Source organism: Macaca nemestrina, chromosome X (genome assembly GCF_043159975.1).
Source record: "Macaca nemestrina isolate mMacNem1 chromosome X, mMacNem.hap1, whole genome shotgun sequence".
Taxonomy (NCBI): Eukaryota; Metazoa; Chordata; class Mammalia; order Primates; family Cercopithecidae; genus Macaca; species Macaca nemestrina.
The window spans coordinates 119,309,308-119,330,290 of record NC_092145.1 but is presented as its reverse complement, the minus strand read 5'-3'; the positions used below and the strand labels follow the sequence as shown (position 1 = coordinate 119,330,290).

The 20,983-nt window shown below is 40.2% G+C and overlaps 1 protein-coding gene across 5 annotated transcripts in view; it reads left to right on the top strand.

The window, feature by feature from the left end:
• LOC105500038 (ubiquitin specific peptidase 9 X-linked) overlaps positions 1–11,855 on the top strand; it is a 155,162-nt gene extending 143,307 nt beyond the window's left edge. For 3 of the 5 annotated variants that reach the window (XM_011710070.3, XM_011710078.3, XM_011772941.2), the window contains exons 40-45: positions 33–253; positions 340–428; positions 4,597–4,753; positions 4,911–5,171; positions 5,836–5,931; positions 7,640–11,855. In XM_011710070.3, the coding sequence (XP_011708372.2) occupies positions 33–253; positions 340–428; positions 4,597–4,753; positions 4,911–5,171; positions 5,836–5,931; positions 7,640–7,777 (962 nt within the window). In that variant the 3' untranslated portion in view covers positions 7,778–11,855. The remainder of the gene's footprint in view (positions 1–32; positions 254–339; positions 429–4,596; positions 4,754–4,910; positions 5,172–5,835; positions 5,932–7,639) is intronic. The other 2 variants (XM_011710092.3, XM_011710088.2) reach the window with 1 other exon arrangement.
• The last annotated feature ends 9,128 nt before the right edge of the window (positions 11,856–20,983 follow it).

Here is a 20,983-nt window from a genome sequence, read left to right as displayed (position 1 = left end):
TTTTTTTTATTGGTGACAAATCTGTATTCTAGGTAATCCTCCTCTTCCCAATCCTTTTGGTGATCCTAATTTATCACAACCTATAATGCCAATTCAGCAGAATGTGGCAGACATTTTATTTGTGAGAACAAGTTATGTGAAGAAAATCATTGAAGACTGCAGTAATTCAGACGAAACCGTCAAATTGCTTCGTTTTTGCTGCTGGGAGAATCCTCAGTTCTCATCTACTGTCCTCAGTGAACTTCTCTGGCAGGTAGAAGGAAAATAACATTTGTATGTTTATAATTTGATTTCTTATTCCTTTCATTAAGTTACTCACTATGTCTTACTTGTTTTTAGGTTGCATATTCCTATACCTATGAACTGCGACCCTATCTGGATCTGCTTTTGCAAATCTTACTGATTGAGGACTCCTGGCAAACTCACAGGTGGATACTCTTTTTGTGACTGGAAGCAATTAGGCTTGCCCCAGGTGTTAGAGTTAACTGAAATTGACAGTCACAGATTTTTTTAACCTATTGGAGTTCTAGTGAATGTTTTATCTTAAACCTAGGACAAGGGTAAATAACAAGTTCTCCCCCTTTCCTCAGAATTTTATTTCCTCTTTTATTCTTTTCTCTCACTGCCTAAATTTCATACTTAATAAGCCTGTTTCTTTAGAATGACTTTTTTAATTAAGGAAGAGCTAGCTTGGGCTTTTGGTAAATGTTTGAATTTCATTAATGATGCCTGAGGATTATTTTATGATTAGATTACATTTGTTTTAGAATTAGTCTCTTGAAGTAACTTAGTCATTAGTCACATGAAGTATAATAGTATATGTAAAAATAGGTTTTAGGTAAGTACGATTTCCATTTTTCATGGTATTTATATTCTGTAAAGTCCCCACAGACACTGAGTTAGCAAATACTGAACCATTACTCCTAGGAGGAAATACAGAATTAGGTTTCTATAAGCCTCTTGTTTACATTTTTATCAGCCAGTCAATACATAACCTTGTTTTATGTGTGTTTCTATTTAAAGTCATTTAATATATATTGTTGACTTAGAGTTCACAGCCAAACAGCTTTGTAACTTAAGCCTGAACTTAAGCTTCTCAACACATTCTCCATAAGGCGCATCACATCCTTCTTGTGGTCAGGAACATTAGATACCACTTCAACATTATATACTTGGGGGTCATTTTAAACATAAAATAACCAACAAAAGCACAAATATGTGGAAAATGTGGCACTAAATACACCATGAAGGACACTTGTTTACAGCTTAAGCTGAAACAAGACAGAATGACACTCTTTTGGACTTCAGCTAAGGACGTTTGTGTTGGACAACTTGATATTTTTGCTGCTCTGCATGTGTCCACAGATGCCCAGGAAAGCACCTTGATGATTGATCTTGCAGTTATAAATAAAGTTTAGGAAGTAAGCAATTCACAAATGCGGAATTCATGAATAATGAGGGGATCAATTATAATTAGTTTTTATGAGAAGTTTTAGAATGTTAACTTTTTTCCCCCGTAAAAACTAAGGTTATCCAGCTTAACTGGCCCTCAAACTTTAACCAGAATTTTTCTATTTGTTTCAGTTTTTTGGGGTTTTGTTTTTTTTTTTTTTTTTTTTTTTTTTTTTTTTTTTTTTTTGCAGTAAAAGTTGAATATATTATCTTTAATCCCAAGAGTTATATAATTGATGATAAATTATGGTTATTAGTTGGCAGCACTGCCGGGTTTTAGAACTTACCTTCCCACACGGAAGATAGTATAATAGTTTGTTTGGGAAAACAATTCAAAGTCTGTGTCGCAGTTTGCCTCCCATCTGCCAATGTAATAAAACAAACTCAAAAACAAGTTCTGTAACAACAAAATGCTTAAAGAGAAGTTACAATCTGGAGTTTTAGTGGGGATTGCGAACGCCAGAATTTGTGACTTAGTATTTTCAAATTATCTCCAAATTTACCATAATAGATTTCAAACAAATACTGTAAAAATAGCATTAAACCAAAAATAAATTTTCGTGAGACACAAAAGATAGTAGCTCAAAATTATAGTCATTTATTCAGGCAGTATTCAGTGCCCTTCTAAATATGTTCATAGGATTTGAAAGCTTTCTTCAGAGTGGATTTTAATGAAATCTAACTTTTACTATTTTCTTTTTTTAAAATGCTGTATTTCTGGGCACAGTGGCTTACCCCTGTAATAAGCACTTTGGGAGGCCAAGGCAGGAGAATCGCTTGAGACCAGGAGTTCAAGGCCAGCTTGACCAACATAGCAAGATCTTGCCTCTATTTTTTAAAAAAGGAAAATACTGTACGCACTTACAGTTTTAAACCAGTTAATCACATCTTAGCTCTTGTTTGATTAGAGCAAGTGATAATGGCAAAGACATATGTGCTAGAGCAAATGTGGGAATTACACTTTTGTGTAATCAGATTAGTAAGATACTGTTGTTAAATGAATCACTGGCCCAAACATGAAAATAATTTTCTCATAATGAGCTTTTAGTTCATTCAGTAAACAATGTTCAGATATTTATGGAGTGTCTACCATGTGCCCAGCACTGCTTGGCATCAGGTAATAGGCAAGTGAAGGTAGTATTAATAAAAATGGCATTTGAGAACGGTTGATCCTAATAATGGGGAGAAAATATGATATGGTAGAAATAATGATTTAGCACTTCATTGTTACCTGAAAAAACTGAAGGTAAAAGCAATTTATATGTAGCGTTTCAGATTAAACAGCAAGAGGGCCTGAACATGGTTGATTTGTCTGAAATGATTAAGCTTTGCAAAATTGTTGAAGTAATCTGTTTTGTTTGGAAATCATGAATGCATTTGATGGAGGAAAAAAATCTTACTTTGAATTGAAACATACTATTAAGTAAAATACGTAGTGTACATGAGAATCTTTAGATTCTCAGTGTCCAGGTTATGTTTCTAATTGATGTAAAATTTACATAACGAAACTCACCATTTCAAAGTATACAATTCAGTGACTTTTAGTACATTCACACTGTTGTGTAGCCATTACCACTATCTGATTCCAGAGTTGTTTTTTTGTTTTGTTTTGTTTTTTGAGAGGATGTCTTGCTCTGTTGCCCAGGCTGGAGTGCAGTGGCACGATCTCGGCTCACTGCAAGCTCTGCCTCCCGGGTTCACACCATTCTCCTGCCTCAGCCTCCCGAGTAGCTGGGACTACAGGCACCCACCACCACGCCCAGCTAATTTTTTTTGTATTTTTAGTAGAGACGGGGTTTCACCATGTTAGTCAGGATGGTATCCATCTCCTGACCTTGTGATCCACCCGCCTCAGCCTCCCAAAATGTTGGGATTACAGGCGTGGGCCACCGCGCCTGTCCCAGAACATTTTTTTTATTACCCCAAAAGGAAACCCCTACCCAATTAAATAGTCACTCACCATTCCTTCCAGCCCTAGCAACCACTAATCTGCTCTCTGTCTCTGTGGATTTGCCTATTCTAGACATTTCATAAAAATGAAATCATGCAATTTGTGTGTCTGACTTCTTTCACTTAGCTTAATGTTTTCAGAGTCCATCCATGTTATAGCATATATCATTAGTTTATAGCTGAATAATATTTTGTTTACTGGCACATAATATTTTTAACACAAAAGAAACAAGGCATGTTTGTGCCCCTCCAATCATGTTTTAAGTTAGTTATTTCAGGGAAAGACAGGAACTAGTTGGCTATGTATTATTACTCCATTGTAGTTTGGGAGAAACTGAAATGAAATCCTGTGTTACTGGCAAATCAGCCAAATTGTACTATTGCCTGTCAAAATGCTTTGCCTGCAATGTATTCTCATTATTAGAATTCAAATACTGTACCTCCAAATTATGTCACTGAATCCTAACTTGCCTTCAGAGATGCAGTTTTATAGAAGGTATTGATGTATAGCAAATTACCCTCGACTACAGCAGTCATAAACTTCGTTATTAACTTCTTTAAAATTTGCATTACTCTTGAGTGTCCTGAATTCACTTCAGGTAATGTGTTTAAATTGCATACATGGCAGAATTATTTTGGATTGGTAATAAGTTAGAGCGCAGACTCTGGAGTCAGACTGCTCCACAGCTATATGACCTCAGCAAGCTGTGTAACTCTGCCAATTTTCTCATCTGTTAAAAGGTTTAATAATAAGGCTGGGCACGGTGGCTCATGCCTGTAATCCTAGCACTTTGGGAGGCCGAGGCGGATGGATCACGAGGTCAGGAGATCGAGACCATCCTGGCTAACATGGTGAAACCCCGTCTCTACTGAAAATACAAAAACTTAGCTGGGCATGGTGGCACATGCCTGTAGTCCCAGCTACTCAGGAGGCTGAGGCAGAAGAAGGGCATGAACCCAGGAGGCAGAACTTGCAGTGAGCCAAGATGGCACCACTGCACTGCTGCCCGGGCGACAGAGCGAGACTCCGTCTCAAAAAAATAAATAAACAAAGGTTTAATAATAATACCTGTTGTCTAATGTTAGATTAAATGACTAAATCAAAGACATTATTGAGTGGCACATAGTAGGCCCTCAGTATATATTAGCTATTAGATTTTAGATGTTTTTATTTTATATCTGGTTCTCTTTCAGAATTCATAATGCACTGAAAGGAATTCCAGATGACCGAGATGGGCTGTTTGACACAATCCAACGCTCTAAGAATCACTATCAAAAAAGAGCATACCAGTGTATAAAATGTATGGTAGCTCTATTTAGTAACTGTCCTGTTGCTTACCAAATCCTGCAGGTGAGGATTTTTTTCTTACAATTTTGTAGAAATCTTAATCAGAATTAAGGATTCTGTTTTAAAAGAAGAGAATAATGAGAACTTGGGGTTGTCATTTTAAGTTAACTTTGAAGTATTCCAAATCCTCTTATATATGTGGTTTTATTTTCTTTTGCAGGGCAATGGAGATCTTAAAAGAAAGTGGACCTGGGCGGTAGAATGGCTTGGAGATGAACTTGAAAGAAGACCATATACTGGCAATCCACAGTACACTTACAACAATTGGTCTCCCCCAGTGCAAAGCAATGAAACATCAAATGGTTATTTCTTGGAGAGATCACATAGTGCTAGGATGACACTTGCAAAAGCTTGTGAACTCTGTCCAGAGGAGGTAAAAAAAGCCACCAGTGTGCAGCAGATAGAAATGGAAGAGAGCAAAGTAATTCTTTATTTTATAGGCCAGTGTTTATGTATTAATGATATTATTAAAAGATTATGTTGAAGTTTTGGGTTTTGAAAAATGTTTATTCGGCTGGGCTCAGTGGCTCATGCCTGTAATCCCAGCACTTTGGGAGGCCAAGGCAGGCGGATCACCTCAGGTCAGGAGTTCAAGACCAGCCTGGCCAACATGGTGAAACCCCATCTCTACTAAAAATAGAAAAATTAGCCAGGCGTGGCGGTGGTGCCTGTAATCTCATCTACTTGGGAGGCTGAGGCTAGAGAATGACTTGGACCCAGGAGGTGGAGGCTGTAGTGAGCAGAGATCGTGCCAGTGCACTCCAGCCTGGGGGACAAGAGTGAAACTCCGTCTCAAAAACAGAAAAGAAAAATGTTTATTCTGTGTCATCTTAAGCTAATGAGGGAGCCTTCTTTTGGAGAAATTTCTGTGAAATTGTCTGAAATGTAGTAGTTCTGAGAGAATGCAAATCAGATTTTTGTTTGGTTTTGTTTTTTGTTTTTTTCCCAAAGTTCTTTATCTGCAGTAAAAAGAAAAGTTGCTAATGGGTCAGTTTTGTAGATTTTTAAAGTTTATTTCAAATAGAAGTTAAAAATAAACTTGAGTTTGCCTACATAATTCTTTATCTTGAAATATTCAAAATTAGGAGCCAGATGACCAAGATGCCCCAGATGAACATGAGTCGCCTCCACCTGAAGATGCCCCATTGTACCCCCATTCACCTGGATCTCAGTATCAACAGGTAAAACAGGAGTCAGTTTGTGGTTTTATCCCCTAGAACTAGGTTTTATGCTTATTTTTAGAGGATGACTCAATTGTTGGTTGTGACTACAAAGTAACAGGTAGGATTATCTACTAGCTTTGGGAGCATGATCAGAAGAGGAATGGTTTGGAGCGGGGGTCATGGTGTAACGTGTTTGAACTTAACCACTGTAGGGTTTTCCTTGTCAAGAAGGTGTCCTTATGCTGGTAGTTAATAAAACTATGAGAATTTATGTCAACATGAAATGATCATTGTAAGGATTGTGGTGACATTTCCTGTGAGGCAAAATCTTCACCTGGATTCCAAAAACATTAAGATATGCAATGAAGTAAGAAGTCCTTGGTTTCCAATGATGGTAAAAATCACTGGAAAAAAAAAAGGATTTGGGTAGATTTCCATAGGTGATTAGCTATAAAGTAAATAAACTAGTAAATAAATAGCAAAAGAAATGAGATGAAGAAACATTCTAAATGAAAACTTTTTCTTTCTGAAACCGAAATGTGACTAAATCAGCTCTTGTGAGGCAATGGTACTCAAACTTGAACAGGCATGAGTCTGCCTGGAGGGCTTGCTCCAGCAGAGGGCTAGACGCTATCCCAAAGTGTCTGATTTCATAGGTCTTCAAGGGGCTGGAAAATGAACATTTCTAACAAGTTCCCAAGTGATGCTGCTGGTGGTCCAGGAACTATACTTGGAGAAACATTTCAGGCATTCTTTCTTACGTTTCACTGTGTACACAGAAGCAAACTGAATAGTTAGGAAGTACACATTCAGCATACGTATTTTCATCTGTAGAAATGGGCGCAGTAGCTCATGCCTGTAATCCCAGCACTTTGGGAGGCTGAGGCAGGCGGATCACCTGAGGTCAGGAGTTTGAGACCAGCCTGACCAACATGGAGAAACCCTGTCTCTACTAAAAATACAAAATTAACTGGGTGTGGTGGCGCATGCCTGTAATCCCAGCTACTCGGGAGGGTGAGGCAAGAGAATCTCTTGAAGCCAGGAGGTGGAGGTTGTGGTGAGTCGAGATAGCACCATTGCACTCCAGCCTGGGCAACAAGAGTGAACTCCATCTCAAAAAAAAAGTCTAGAATCTTGGCTTGGCTGATGGAGCATATACAGAAAAATGAGAGCACTGTAGGGTTCAGACATTTTAAAAGGTTAAGGAACCAAATCCACAAGGGAGGTTAACTTCCTTTGACCCTGAGAAAGCTCTTATGTTAATCATGCCTGGTTACTTTATCATCTTGAACATTGTTCTGTTTTTAATCAGCATTATTGTGAGTTCAGGGTTACTACTCCTGTATATCTTGTATCATGGTTAGTCAATTGGATTTAGCATGTGGAAGAGTCAATAGATGCTCATAGATTGTTTTCTGAACATTTTTTTACCAAGAGCAACAGTGGGTTAATCCTTTATTTGCCAGACTTGAGTCTAAAAGATGTATGTGGACCTACACAATCACTGCTCTTATTCAGGGTTTGGGGGTTTGCATTTACATTATGTTTTTCTCTTTCAAGCCTTTTTTTGTTTTTGTTTTTGTTCTTGCACAATAGTAGTCCAACGGTATTTACAGAGTAAGTCCCAAGAATAAAAGTTTACATTTCCAGAGACTTCAGACCATGATTTTGAAGTTGTTTTACTACGTGAAAAGTTTTAACATGCAGATCTCTTCTCCTTTCCCAGAATAACCATGTGCATGGACAGCCATATACAGGCCCAGCAGCACATCACATGAACAACCCTCAGAGAACTGGCCAACGAGCACAAGAAAATTATGAAGGCAGTGAAGAAGTATCCCCACCTCAAGCCAAGGATCAATGAAATGCACATAATTAACTGGTTCCATCAAGACTGTGCACCCAGGCCTTACAGTCCAACCTTTTTCTGTGTCTGGCTAATATTTAAAACTAGAAAAACTATTCCTAATCAACATGGAGTGGAGAGTTTATTCACTGTCTTATCTGCAGAAATTTGCTGTCAATATATAACCCGCCTGCAGTGGAAAGTGTATAGTGTTTTGTAATAAATGGCCTGATGCTAATGTGTAAATGGCAAAGGTGTATATAGTATATTAATGTTGACTGTTAATTCTTAAGCAAGAAACTTTTTTCTTGATGAGACTCACAGATCTACACAAACTACAAAAGTTAATTTTCTTGTTATACCCACTGCACTCTGCAACCAGTGTTGCCTGCCTCATGGCAGTTGGTTCAGCTCCTTTACAAAAAAACCCAACAGCAACAAAACAGAGCCCATTCATGTCAGCCACACCAATAGTTTCATGTTAATTCTTTGCCACTGGAGTCAATTTTGCTATGAGCAATGTGTAAGGCTGGTAACCTTTAAATTATTTGGTTGATGTGGAAAATTGGTGATGTAACACTGTTTCTAGATTTTTTTCATTGCCTTTTTATTCTGATATTAGGTTAATCACTTTGAAGCTATAGTTATGCTGTAACATTTAGCATGGCTTCACACCAAGTTAGTGTAGCCAGTGAGGAAAAAGTTACCATAATGACAGCAGTTGTCTGAGAAGTGACAGCTGTATTACTCAGAGCTTTTACTTCTTACACCTAGAATATTAAAATATAAAACAAGGCGAGAAATGTGACAAACAGGCTGTTTTCAGTTGCACATATGTTCCTTATGTATAATGTTTGACAGTTCAATCTCTGGGTGGGATAAAGAACACTTACGTATCAGTAATGGGAATTTTAAAAAATATAAAACAAATATGCAAAAATTTGCTATGCCAAGATGCTGGAGCATAATAGACTGTATTTGGTGTGCTTGTTTTGTTTCTTTGGTAGAGTTTATTAGGTGAATCTTCTCAAACTTTCCTTCTGCTGGATCCCAGTGACGTGGAAGTCATCAGAACCCCACGATACTTGGAGTACCTCTCTGCACCAAGATAGCTGGCTGATTTTCTGCTCAGTCACAATTTTACTTGAAAGCAAGAATTGTCCTAGCTCCTCTTCCATTATTCCAAAAAGTTTAACGTTCAAAGCAGGGTCTCATTAAAAAAGAAACTACTGGTTAGTTAATATAATTGAGATATCACAATAAACATTTGATTACAAATAAGGAACTCCTCAGTTCATACTGTATTTAAAAGAGAATTGGTAACTTGAATGTGTGTAATTTTTTAGAACCTGTCTAAAAACCAAATACCCTGCAAACAGATACAGCCCACCCTATTCTATTTAAATATTTTGCTGTTTTATTTTATAGAAATTATTTTGCTGAATTCACAAATAGAATTTGATTTAAGAAGAACTTTTTGTCCTGTGGTGTGGTTTTTTTTGGGTTTTTTTTGTTTTTTTTTTGTTTGTTTTTTTTGGTTTTTTTTGGTTACTTTTTTTGTCCTTTTTTTCCACAGAGGACTGCATATTAAAATTCATTCTGTGCATAGCATGCCTAGGCATGACACTGATTCAGGATTTCAGTCACACTGAGTTTTTGTGCACAGAAAGATTTGACCTTTGGCCCTTTACTGAAGATTTTGAGAAATCAGGATGTTGACACTGTAAAAGTTTCCTAACATAATCTTGTACTTTTTGTATGTTTTTTATATACATGTATATTTAATGAGCACAAGCTTGGTTGTATTTTTTACAATTCAGTTAATAGGGAAATGTTTTGTCAAAAGGCTACACTTGGAACTGAACAAAGCAGAAACAAAATTGAGCATTGCATTATTTTGTGATTAAAAGGGGCAGGTATTTAAGATAAAGCTTTGGGTATCTTATTTGTAGTACTCTGTAGTCAACCTGTGCTTCTAGGTGTTCCTGTAATAGTAGGACATTTTGACACCAGATAGTTTTTACTTTGAGTGAAAGTTACACACGGTGTTTGCAATTCCAACTGATAGTTTTTATTTTTTTGTTGTTTTCTTCTTTGAGATGGAGTCTCGCTGTCACCCAGGCTGGAGTGCAGTGGCACAATCTTGGCTCACTACAACGTCACCTCCTGGTTTCAAGCGATTCTTCCGCCTCAGCCTCCTGAGTAGCTGGGATTACAGGCACCCACCACCACACCCAGCTAATTTTTGTAGAGACAGGGTTTCACCGTGTTGGCCAGGCTGGTCTTGAACTCCTGACCTCAGGTGATCCGCCTGCCTCGGCCTCACAGAGTGCTGGGATTGCAGGTGTGAGCCACCATGCCCGGCCCCAATTGGTAGTTTTTTAATTTAAGTTTCTTGATTCCAAGCTCTTTAAACAAGTGAAATAGGTTAACTTTATTTGGATGAGTTACTATTGTTAGGTGTACCATCTCACCATCTGAGAGGAGATTTATATATTTCCTGCTCCTTAACAAAATATGTAATGTACTTAAAAACTTTAATGACTTCCTAGTTGAGAAAAAACTTGACATACAAAAAAGGCTGTGAATTTTTCTACTTGGAGGAAGAGCCCAACTTTGGTTGCTTTGAATTTACAAGCCCCCTTGTGCCAGGTGAGGGGCTCATGAATCATTTTTGTCTTCATTTGAGGAAGAGTGGTCTGTGTTGTGACCAGGAGCAAGGGAAGGTGGAGTTATTTTTGTTTGTGCAAATTATTTTCTATATTTAACTTAAAGCAAGCATTAATGTATAACCAGAAATTTAAAGATGCATGTTATTGTAAGAGCAACATCATGGTGATTTTGAGGTCTTTTTCTGAACATACACGGCACATTTTAAATTTCAAGTCTTCAAAGTGCCTAAGGATTATTTAGTTCACCCTCAACTGATTTTTTGAGCCATATATTTCCTATTTTAAATGTTTGCAGAATCGCCAGTGTTGCTTTGAAAGAAATAGCCCCCAGAATTCTAAACGACATGATTATAGAAGACAGTAGAATGTGTTACCATAAAGACTGAAGATATTTTAGTTGTAAAACCGTGTGAACAAGGGCTTTTGCCCTATTGTATCTAAGTATTTCAGTGCACAACTTGTTAAAAAAAACCATATTGCTGCTGTTTCTAAGCCCTCCACCAACTGAATTTTCATGTTTAGCATTGTAGAGGCAGAAATAACATTTTTCTTTCTTTCATTGATTTTTCTCCTGGTGATAATTTCCCAGCCTTGTGTCTATTGTGTATACAAATTTAGAATTATTAAAATGTTTTGTTTTTTTTTCATGATTAACTTAGTGAATAACTTAAATCCTTAATCCTAGTAGTGGTTAGAAAGATGAGGAGCCTTTTTTATTTGACTTACATTTGTAAATGAAAACAAGTCTGTGAATATTCAGATGACTACTTCAAAGTAATTCGGTTTTTTTATTAGTATTTTTCCAGCTTATGTTCTCCCACGAGCTATTTTACTTTGCTGAATTTTGTGGTTAATTTGGTGGATATATCCTGCCTTATTTAGGATTATAGCTGGATAAGAAAATTGCCTTTTCATTGTAAGTGCCCAGTTTTGGTCTCTAGTTTAAAGGTACTACATACTGCTGATAAAGGAAAACACTCCCCTACACCCCAGTTTTTGTGTTACCAAGAAAAAAGAAAAGTACTGGTTTCATAGTAGGACTCAACCAGAATTGGTCCTACACATATGTTGAGTGTTTAGTTTTTGCAAATAAGGTTTTTGAGTGTGATAAAACACTACAGAAGTGCTAAATGTATTGAGAATTTGCTGCCGATTGTATTTATAACAATTATTTTAAAAAGTTTGCAGAAATTTAGCACTTTCCCTCCAAATTTATAGGTGTAAAAGAAGCGGGGGCAAGGTGCACCACATTTTAAAACTGCAAATGTGTGAAAATTTATTTTGAGATTCAGATTCCTAAAAGGAAATTTCACCACCCAAGTCATGCACTTCTTAGCCTTTTACAAGCCAACAGACTGACATGAAGATTGTTCACAGTTCCTAAGATTTAGCACATATACAAAAATAAAACTTTATAAATTCAATTTCGGTTTTCCCTTTATTTATTAATACAAGATTTTTAAACAGAAGGTAGAGGTGTAATAGAGCTGAAGGGAATGTTTTAAAGGGGAATGTTTATGAGGAATTCAGCCATCATTGTGTATACCCAAAGTGGATTCACACCTAAGGACCTCAAAGAAATGAGTTGTGATCTAATTGCAGACTTTTTAGTTAAAACTAAGATTCGACAAACTGATGTTTCACAGTTCTCTTAAATTGTAAATAAAGCAGACCACATGTTTTGAGGAGAGCCAGGGAAGTGAAAGTTCAGTTAACTCTCTAGCAAGTTCTGTCTGCTGTTTTTTTGTTGTTGTTTGTTTGTTGTTGTTTTGAGATGGAGTCTCGCTCTGTCGCCCAGGCTGGAGTGCAGTGGCGGGACCTTGGCTCACTGCAAGCTCCGCCTCCCGGGTTCACGGCATTCTCCTGCCTCAGCCTCCCGAGTAGCTGGAACTACAGGCGCCCGCCACCGTGCCCGGCTAATTTTTTTGTATTTTTAGTAGAGACGGGGTTTCACTGTGTTAGCCAGGATGGTCTCGATCTTCTGACCTCGTGATCCGCCCGCCTCGCTCTCCCAAAGTGCTGGGCCGTCTGCTGTTTATAGTGTCTAGAAATAGCTCTTTGTTGTCATGTCCCAGGGAAATAAGATTTCCACAGAAACCTGGCGGTGCTTTCCTAAAGTTGGGTTACTTCAAGAACTGCTGAAAGACAAATCTCAGATTTTCATTGGATTTAATTTCACTTTTTTTTTTTATGGAAAACTAATATTTAACTTTTCTGCAGTTTGGAAAACTCCCTCCAGTTGGATTAGACTGTATTTTACGTATTTTTAGCTACATGAGTACATCTAACTGAAAAAATACATCGCCGCCAATATTACGAATTGCTTCATTGTAATCTGATAACTTACAGATAGGCAAAAAGTTGACATCTTTATTTTTATCTATACCTGAAAGTTTAGATAGCTTACTAAAGTTCGGGTTACATAAAACGTTTCAGTGACTTTAGGGATGTAAATTGTCGAGAAATTTCTTAAACTACACCAAAAAACTTTCCTAAATAGAGCAAATTTCAGAGCTATTTAAATAAAAGTTGATTATTTTAAGGTCATTCTATTTAAATGGTCAAAACTCAAGAGTGAAATAGGAATCATTTTAGCCATCATCTGAGAAAACAAGTCTCGTTCTGATCCATTAATACTAGACAGAATATACTGCATTTCAGCAAGTCCAAGATGCCATTGGTTACAAGGCGCCTCAGCAAGCAAAATCACTGACTTTCATGGATATTAAAACGTGGGATACCCATCTGGTAGTAATCTTTGTCATGACAAATGTCTTTTCACATCTGGAAATAGGTTTTCGTCATGGACTTTTCTCACATTTTTTTCCATTAGTGGAAATTAGAAATTCTATTTTTATGTGTAATTGCTAACAAAGCTGGCCAATTTACAAGTTTATGAAGAAATGGCTTGATGGAACTGAACCTTTAAGGAGTCACCAAATTATTAATGAAGTGCCCTGTGTAAGCGGTCTTCTTGAGATAGTTTTGTGTCATAGCTTCTAGTTTTCACATACTTTATAGTTAACACACCAAGTGGACTTTCTTGCTCTGCCAGTACGGTTCAGCTGCCCTGGACTCGTCTCTGCCTGTCAAAACACTCCCTATGTTAGAAAATGAGTTACAGAGGCCAGGCGCGTTGGCTCACGCCTGTAATCCCACCAGTTGGGAAGGCCGAGGCGGGCAGATCACCTGAGGTCGGGAGTTCGAGACCAGCCTGGCCAACATTGTGAAACCCTGTCTCTACTAAAAATACAAAAATTAGCTGGGTGTGGTGGCGCACACCTGTAATCGCAGCTACTCAGGAGGCTGAGGCACGAGAGTCGCTTGAACCGGGAGGCAGAGGTTGCAGTGAGCCGCGATGGGGCCACTGCACTGCAGCCTGGGCGATGGAGTGAAACTCTGTCTCAAAAACTATATATAGAGAGAGACTGGCTTCTGTAGCCTTCCCAGCGCTAGCCAAACTCCTCAAAGGTAAGCAAGTGGGGGCCACCTTGCAAGATAGTAAAAATTGTGTTCATTTTCTATTTATATTCAACCCTATAGATGTGTTTAAAAACAAAGTATTCCAAATGGGTACTTTGGATATTGGAACATTTTTTCCATGGAGTCCTTTTTAGCAATTCAGTTGCATGAGGAATAGAAATGTATTCTTAACAGTGTTGCTGCTGTGTTTCTTTTTTTTTTTTTTTTTTTTTTTGAGACGGAGTCTTGCTCTGCCGCCCAGGCTGGGGTGCAGTGGCCGGATCTCAGCTCACTGCAAGCTCCGCCTCCCAGGTTTACGCCATTCTCCTGCCTCAGCCTCCCGAGTAGCTGGGACTACAGGCGCCCGCCACCTCACCCGGCTAGTTTTTTGTATTTTTTAGTAGAGACGGGGTTTCACCGTGTTAGCCAGGATGGTCTCGATCTCCTGACCTCGTGATCCGCCCGTCTCGGCCTCCCAAAGTGCTGGGATTACAGGCTTGAGCCACCGCGCCCGGCCCAGCTGCTGTGTTTCTTAAATCACTTGCCATTAATTCTCTTATGTTCTCATCTAATTCTTCCCCCACCCATTAAAACATTGGTACACCTTTGGAGTTCAGAAGTAATGATGATTTTGTCTGGGTCTTAATTCCCATGCTGCTAGGACCAGAGAGAAGGAAGGATATGCTTCATGGAGGTTCAGAATTGCATTCCATTCTGACCCACCAACTACTGCCTGCACGATAGCTGTTAGCAACAGGAAGCATTTGCAGGATGTCAAGGAAATGAGTCAATATTTAGGGCACATGGTGTGTTGAGGGAAAGCCCTTCAGAATCCATTTTCCTCAGGTGTCTATATGTTTAGGAGGTGGCCCTTATTTCTTGATGTAAACTAGTGTGTTCTGCTGGGTGATTAAGGAAACAACTTTTTCAGGCTGTGTTTAAAATCAATCAGAAACCTAGATGGGACTGCTTAAATTTGGTAAGTTAGTACCTTTTCTTACTGAGAATATTAATCAGTAGTACTAGTAATTAGTTATTCCAGCTACCTACTTTCAGAATGTTCTTAAGCATTTATTATGACTCTTTTCTAGCAAAATGGTCCATACGCAGATTCCCAAAATATCTTCTTTAGGAAGTCTGACTTAGTCAAAGAATGAATGTACTAAAGAGATTTGAAAGCTAAAGCTATTAAGTTGTTTTTTTGTTTGTTTGTTTTGTTGTTGTTTTGTTTTTGAGACGGAGTCTCACTCTGTTGCCCAGGCTAGAGTGCAGTGGCGCGATCTCGGCTCAGTACAAGCTCCACCTCCTGGGTTCACGCTATTCTCCTGCCTCAGTCTCCCGAGTAGCTGGGACTATGGGCACCCGCCACCATGCCTGGCTAATGTTTTTGTATTTTTAGTAGAGATGGGGTTTCACCGTGTTAGCCAGGATGGTCTCAATCTCCTGACCTTGTGATCCACCCGCCTTGGCCTCCCAAAGTGCTGGGATTACAGGCGTGAGCCACCATGCCCGGCTAAATTGGTTTTAAATAAGCACTTAGGTTGTAGTTAGCCTTTTCTATTGCTCCAAGATTGGATTTTTTATTTTTTATTTTATTATTATTTTTTTGAGACGGAGCCTTACTCTGTCTCCCAGGCTGGAGTGCAGTGGTGTGATCTCAGCTCACTGCAACCTCTGCATCCTGGATTCAAGAGATTCTCCTGCCTCAGCCTCCCGAGTAGCTGGGATTACAGGTGTGTGCCACCACGCCCGACTAATTTTTGTATTTTTAGTAGAGACAGGGTTTCGCCATGTTGGCCAGGCTAATCTCGAACTCCTGACCTCAGGTGATCTGCCTACCTCATCCTCTCAAAGTGCTGTGATTAGAGGCGTGAGCCACTGCACCCAGTCCAAGATCGGAATTTCTGTCTAACAGAAAAGCAAAAACCAAAAATTTCAGACTTGCACTAAAATGGTAGCAAGTTTGCCTTACTAATGGCCACTGAAGCTTGGTTTCGTAACTCAGTAATGTTAAGTGCTAGATAAACTGGATGATGGGTTATTGTTTAGCACTTACCAGCACAGCGTTAGACCTTTGAACTATGCCTCTTACACTGATATTAGCAAATACTCCATTATTACAAGGAAAATAATTCACTGTTCAAGAGTGCAGGCTGGAGAAGAATGTAAAATAGAAATGGCTACAGGATGTCCCTCTCATTCTGTGCTTTTGTCTCTAGAAAAGGGTGATAAAGTAACAAAGAGTGACACTTATATTATCAGGTGCTTTTGAGGAGTAACAATTTATCAATATGCAATCCACATTTAGGCTTTTAACTGCTGTTCCGCTATGCTGAAGTGCAATGGGCAATACTCATCACAAAAGCAGCTTACAGCTGTAAACAAAAAAGAGGAATTACTTTTAGGGAAGCTGGTTTAACTGTACAAATTTAAAGTCAAGAATTAACTGAAGATTTAAGGATAGAACTAAAAGAATGCATATATAATGTCATACCTGAATCTCCTACTAAATATTGAAGTTTGGTATTAGGTTGGTTTGAAAACAGTTGTTAAAACATGGCCTTCTGGCCTGGCATGGTGGCTCACGCCTGCAATTCCAACACTTTGGGAGGCTGAGGCAGGCGGATCACTTGAAGTCAGGAGATCGTGAACAGCCTGGCCAGCATGGTGAAACCCTGTCTCTACTAAAAAATACAAAAATTAGCTGGGCGTGGTGGCGGGCGCCTGTAATCCCAGCTACTTGGGAGGCTGAGGCAGGAGAATTGCTTGAACCCAGGAGTTGGAAGTTGCAATGAGCCAAGATCACGCCATTGCACTCCAGCCTGGGCAACAAGAGCAAAAATCCATCTCAAAAAAACAAAACAACAACAACAAAAAACTCAGCCTTCTAAATTTGACTAGTGAGTGGGGAAAAAGTCAAGTAAGTTTTTTTTTTTTTTTTTAATTCTGAATTTGTTTGCAGATATACCGTAGCTGAAATATAGTGTTACATTTTGTGTCTAGATTAAAAGAAAATAGAGTGGCCTAAAATAATATCCCATATTTTAAATTCTGCTATACATCAATCGCAATAGTTTTTCCCCCCACAGTAGTTCTTTGCAATGCATTTAGCGTGAACTCCTGTTGAGGAGCAGCTTTTGTTACAAATTTAATGTGGGATTACAACTTTGAAAACTGAAATACGCCTTTTACTTTTTCGTAGCTCTGATTTGAACCTCATTTGAAAATAAGTACATTGAAGATTTATACTAACACATTTCCAGTAGCTGAGATCAAGTGTTATAGCCACTACTTTGAATGAGAAGAAAATGTGCTAATGTGCTGTACAAAACACACCGGTCCCAGGAAGAAAATAAAACAGCAGTCCATATATTCAAGTGACAGCAGGTTGTACCCTGACTCAGCACCAATCCATCCAAACCCTTTAGCAGCTTTAAAATGTGGATGTCACAGACCCCAGTGGTGTCTTCGGTACAGCAATAAACAAGAAGTGGGCCTGTGAGCTCTGTGTTCTGGCCCAGAGGGGCAATGCCTAGCTCTAAGAAAGCAGTCTGTGTACGGTTCTTCTCAAGTCTGGTCTCAACTCCAGATGTTTTCCTCCATTAGAAAATGAAAAGCTTGTTTATTCATATGAAACCCTACCGAGCTGACTTTGATTAAAAATGCATCTCCTTTATAACTTTCACAAATGGGCTGAATTTAGACTGTGCCTACTGGTAGCCATTTGTCAAGTCTCCAAGACAGGAATTTTTCTCATCTGCCTTTCAAAAACTCTTGTCTTTGTTACAATAAGCTTTCTCTTCATCAGAAGTTAATTTTAGGCCAGGCGCAGTGGCTCAGGCCTGTAATCCCAGCACTTTGGGAGGCCAAGGTGGGCGGGTCACCTGAGGTCAAGAGTTTGAGACCAGCCTGGCCAACATGGTAAAACCCTGTCTCTACTAAAAATACAAAAATTAGCTGGGTGTGGTGGCATGCGCTTGTAATCCCAGCTACTTAGGAGGCTGAGGCAGGAGAATCACTTGAACCCGGGAGGCGGAGGCTGCAGTTAGCTGAGATCACGCCACTACACTCCAGCCTGGGCGACAGAGAGAGACTCTGTCTCAAAAAAAAAAAGTTAATTTTGCTGTCACAATCACTCAGGAATAATAATGCTGCAAACATGTTATGGGACTGAAGAAACAACGTAAAGAAAGGAGGTGGCCAGGCATGTTGGCTCACGCCTATAATCCCAACACTTTGGGAGGCTGAGGCGGGCAGATCATAAGGTCAGGAGATCAAGACCATGATGGCTAACATGGTGAAACTCCATCTCTACTAAAAATACAAAAATTAGCCGGGCGTGGTGGCAGGCACCTGTAGTCCCAGCTACTCAGGAGGTTGAGGCAGGAGAATGGCATCAATCCGGGAGGTGGAGCTTGCAGTGAGCCAAGATCACACCACTGCACTCCAGCCAGGGTGACAGAGCGAGACTCCGTCTCAAAAAAAAAAAAAAAAGGAGGTGAGGGTGGCCATCACAACTGAGGCACAGGTTCTACATGTGTGAAGTACACTTTGCCTTAAATTGTGTTCTCTCCCAGTTGCTCTCTTGATTTGAATATGGGGGATTGAGTCCAACTTGACCTCTGGAAAGCTCATCACTCCAGGTGCACAGTCATTAATCATGTCTAAAGTATTTGTGTTTGGTTTGGAGAAATCCTAGTGTCAGGCATATCCTTGCTGGGGTTTTCTGGGTGTACTCCGTGTCTTTTTTATAAGAAAAGTCAGCTTTCTTACAGACAGTTGATGCAACTCTCACGTTAAAAAAAAAAAAAAAAGAGGGGGGTGGGGGGTGGACGCTGTGGCTTACACCTATAATCCCAGCACTTTGGGAGGCCAAGGCGGGTGGATCACCTGAGGTCAGGAGTTCGAGACCAACTTGGCCAACATAGCGAAACCTCATCTCTACTAAAAATACAAAAATTAGCTGGATGTGGTGGCATGCGCCTGTAGTCCCTGCTACTCCTTGGGAGGCTGAGACAGGAGAATGGCTTGAACCCGGGAGGCAGAGGTTGCAGTGAGCTGAGACTGCGCCACTGCACTGCAGCCTGTGCAACAGAGCGAGACTGTCTCAGACAAAAAAAAAAAAAAAAAGTCAACCAATAAAATCTGTTAGCTTAGAATTCAAGTGGAAAAATTGGTACGTTTAGCATTGCATGGTTACCTGGAGAGGTGGATGCAACCTGAAGTTGGTTGGTGGTGTTGGCTTTTCAGTTGCTTCCTTGTATTTACTCTTCTCTTCTCTTTTCTTTTCTTTCTTTCTTTTTTTTTTTTTGAGATGGAGTTTTACTCTTGTTGCCCAAGCTGGAGTGCAATGGCAAGACTTCGACTCACTGCAACCTCTGCCTCCCTGGTTCAAGCGATTCTCCTGCCTCAGCCTCCTGAGTAGCTGAGATTACAGGCGTGCACCACCACGCCCCACTAATATTTGTATTTTTAGTAGAGACGGGGGTTTCACCACATTGGTCAGGCTGGTCTCGAACTCCTGACCTCAGGTGATCCACCCACCTTGGGCTCCCAAAGTGCTGGGATTATAGGCGCGAGCCACCGTGCTCAGCCAATATTTACTCTTTTCTTTATACATCCAGATTTTGAACATATACACATTTAAAGAATATTATCTTGCCTAACTCTGGTTACTTTTCTTTATATTTTCTTTGAATTAATTTTTATTGAAAATGATTGGGGCCGGGCGCGGTGGCTCAAGCCTATAATCCCAGCACTTTGGGGGGCCGAGACAGGCGGATCACGAGGTCAGGAGATCGAGACCATCCTAGCTAACACGGTGAAACCCCGTCTGTACTAAAAAAAAAAATACAAAAAAACTAGCCGGGCTAGGTGGTGGGCGCCTGTAGTCCCAGCTACTGGGGAGGCTGAGGCAGGAGAATGGCGTAAACCTGGGAGGCGGAGCTTGCAGTGAGCCGAGATCCGGCCACTGCACTCCAGCCTGGGTGACAGAGCGAGACTCTGTCTCAAAAAAAAAAAAAAAAAAAAAAGGCCGGGCGCGGTGGCTCACGCCTGTAATCCCAGCACTTTGGGAGGCCAAGACGGGTGGATCACGAGGTCAGGAGATCGAGACCATCCTGGCTAACACGGTGAAACCCCGTCTCTACTAAAAATACAAAAAATTAGCCGGGCGTGGTGGCGGCGCCTGTAGTCCCAGCTACTCGGGAGGCTGAGGCAGGAGAATGGCGGGAACCCGGGAGGCGGAGCTTGCAGTGAGCTGAGATCCGGCCACTGCACTCCAGCCCGGGCGACAGAGCGAGACTCCGTCTAAAAAAAAAAAAAAAAAAGAAAAAGAAAATGATTGAATTCTTTGCTGTTGCAATGCTCCTGTACACTTGAACTTGGTTTCCTTTTCCTCATGGTACAAAGTCAAGGGTAGCAAGGGCTGCAGTGGCCCTTAAGAAAGGACTGGAGGCTAGGCGTGGTGGCTCACGCCTGTAATCCCAGCACTTTGGGAGGCCAAGGCAGGTGGATCACCTGAGGTCGAGTTCGAGACCAGCCTGGCCAACATGGCAAAAATCTGTCTCTAAAAAAAAAAAAAAGGATTTTGTGAAACTTTAAAAATACAGAGAAATGGCCAGGCTTGGTGGCTCACGCCTGTAATTCCAGCACTTTGGGAGACTGAGGAGGGCGGATATGAGGTCTGGAGTTCAAGACCAGCCTGGCCAACATGGCAAAACTCTGTCTCTACTAAAAATACAAAAATTAGTCGTGGGTGGTGCCGCATGCCTGTAATCTCAGCTATTTGGGAGGCTGGGCAGGCGAATGGCTTCAACCCAGGAGGCAGAGGTTGCAGTGAGCCGAGATCCAGCCACTGCACTCCAGCCTGGGCGACATTTCCCCCATCCTCCGTTTCATTCCCTTCCCCTACACCAGAAGCAAGCACCACCATGATTCAATGTGTATCCTTCAAGCACAGTTTTTAATGGTGCCCAACTTTGCTGACAGATGGCCCTTTCAGGATGCCACTTCAACCCTAAGATAGGGACTTCAAAGGGAAAACTGGAAGTGGCGTTTCTCCAGCAAAGGACCAAGAGAATTCCAAAAC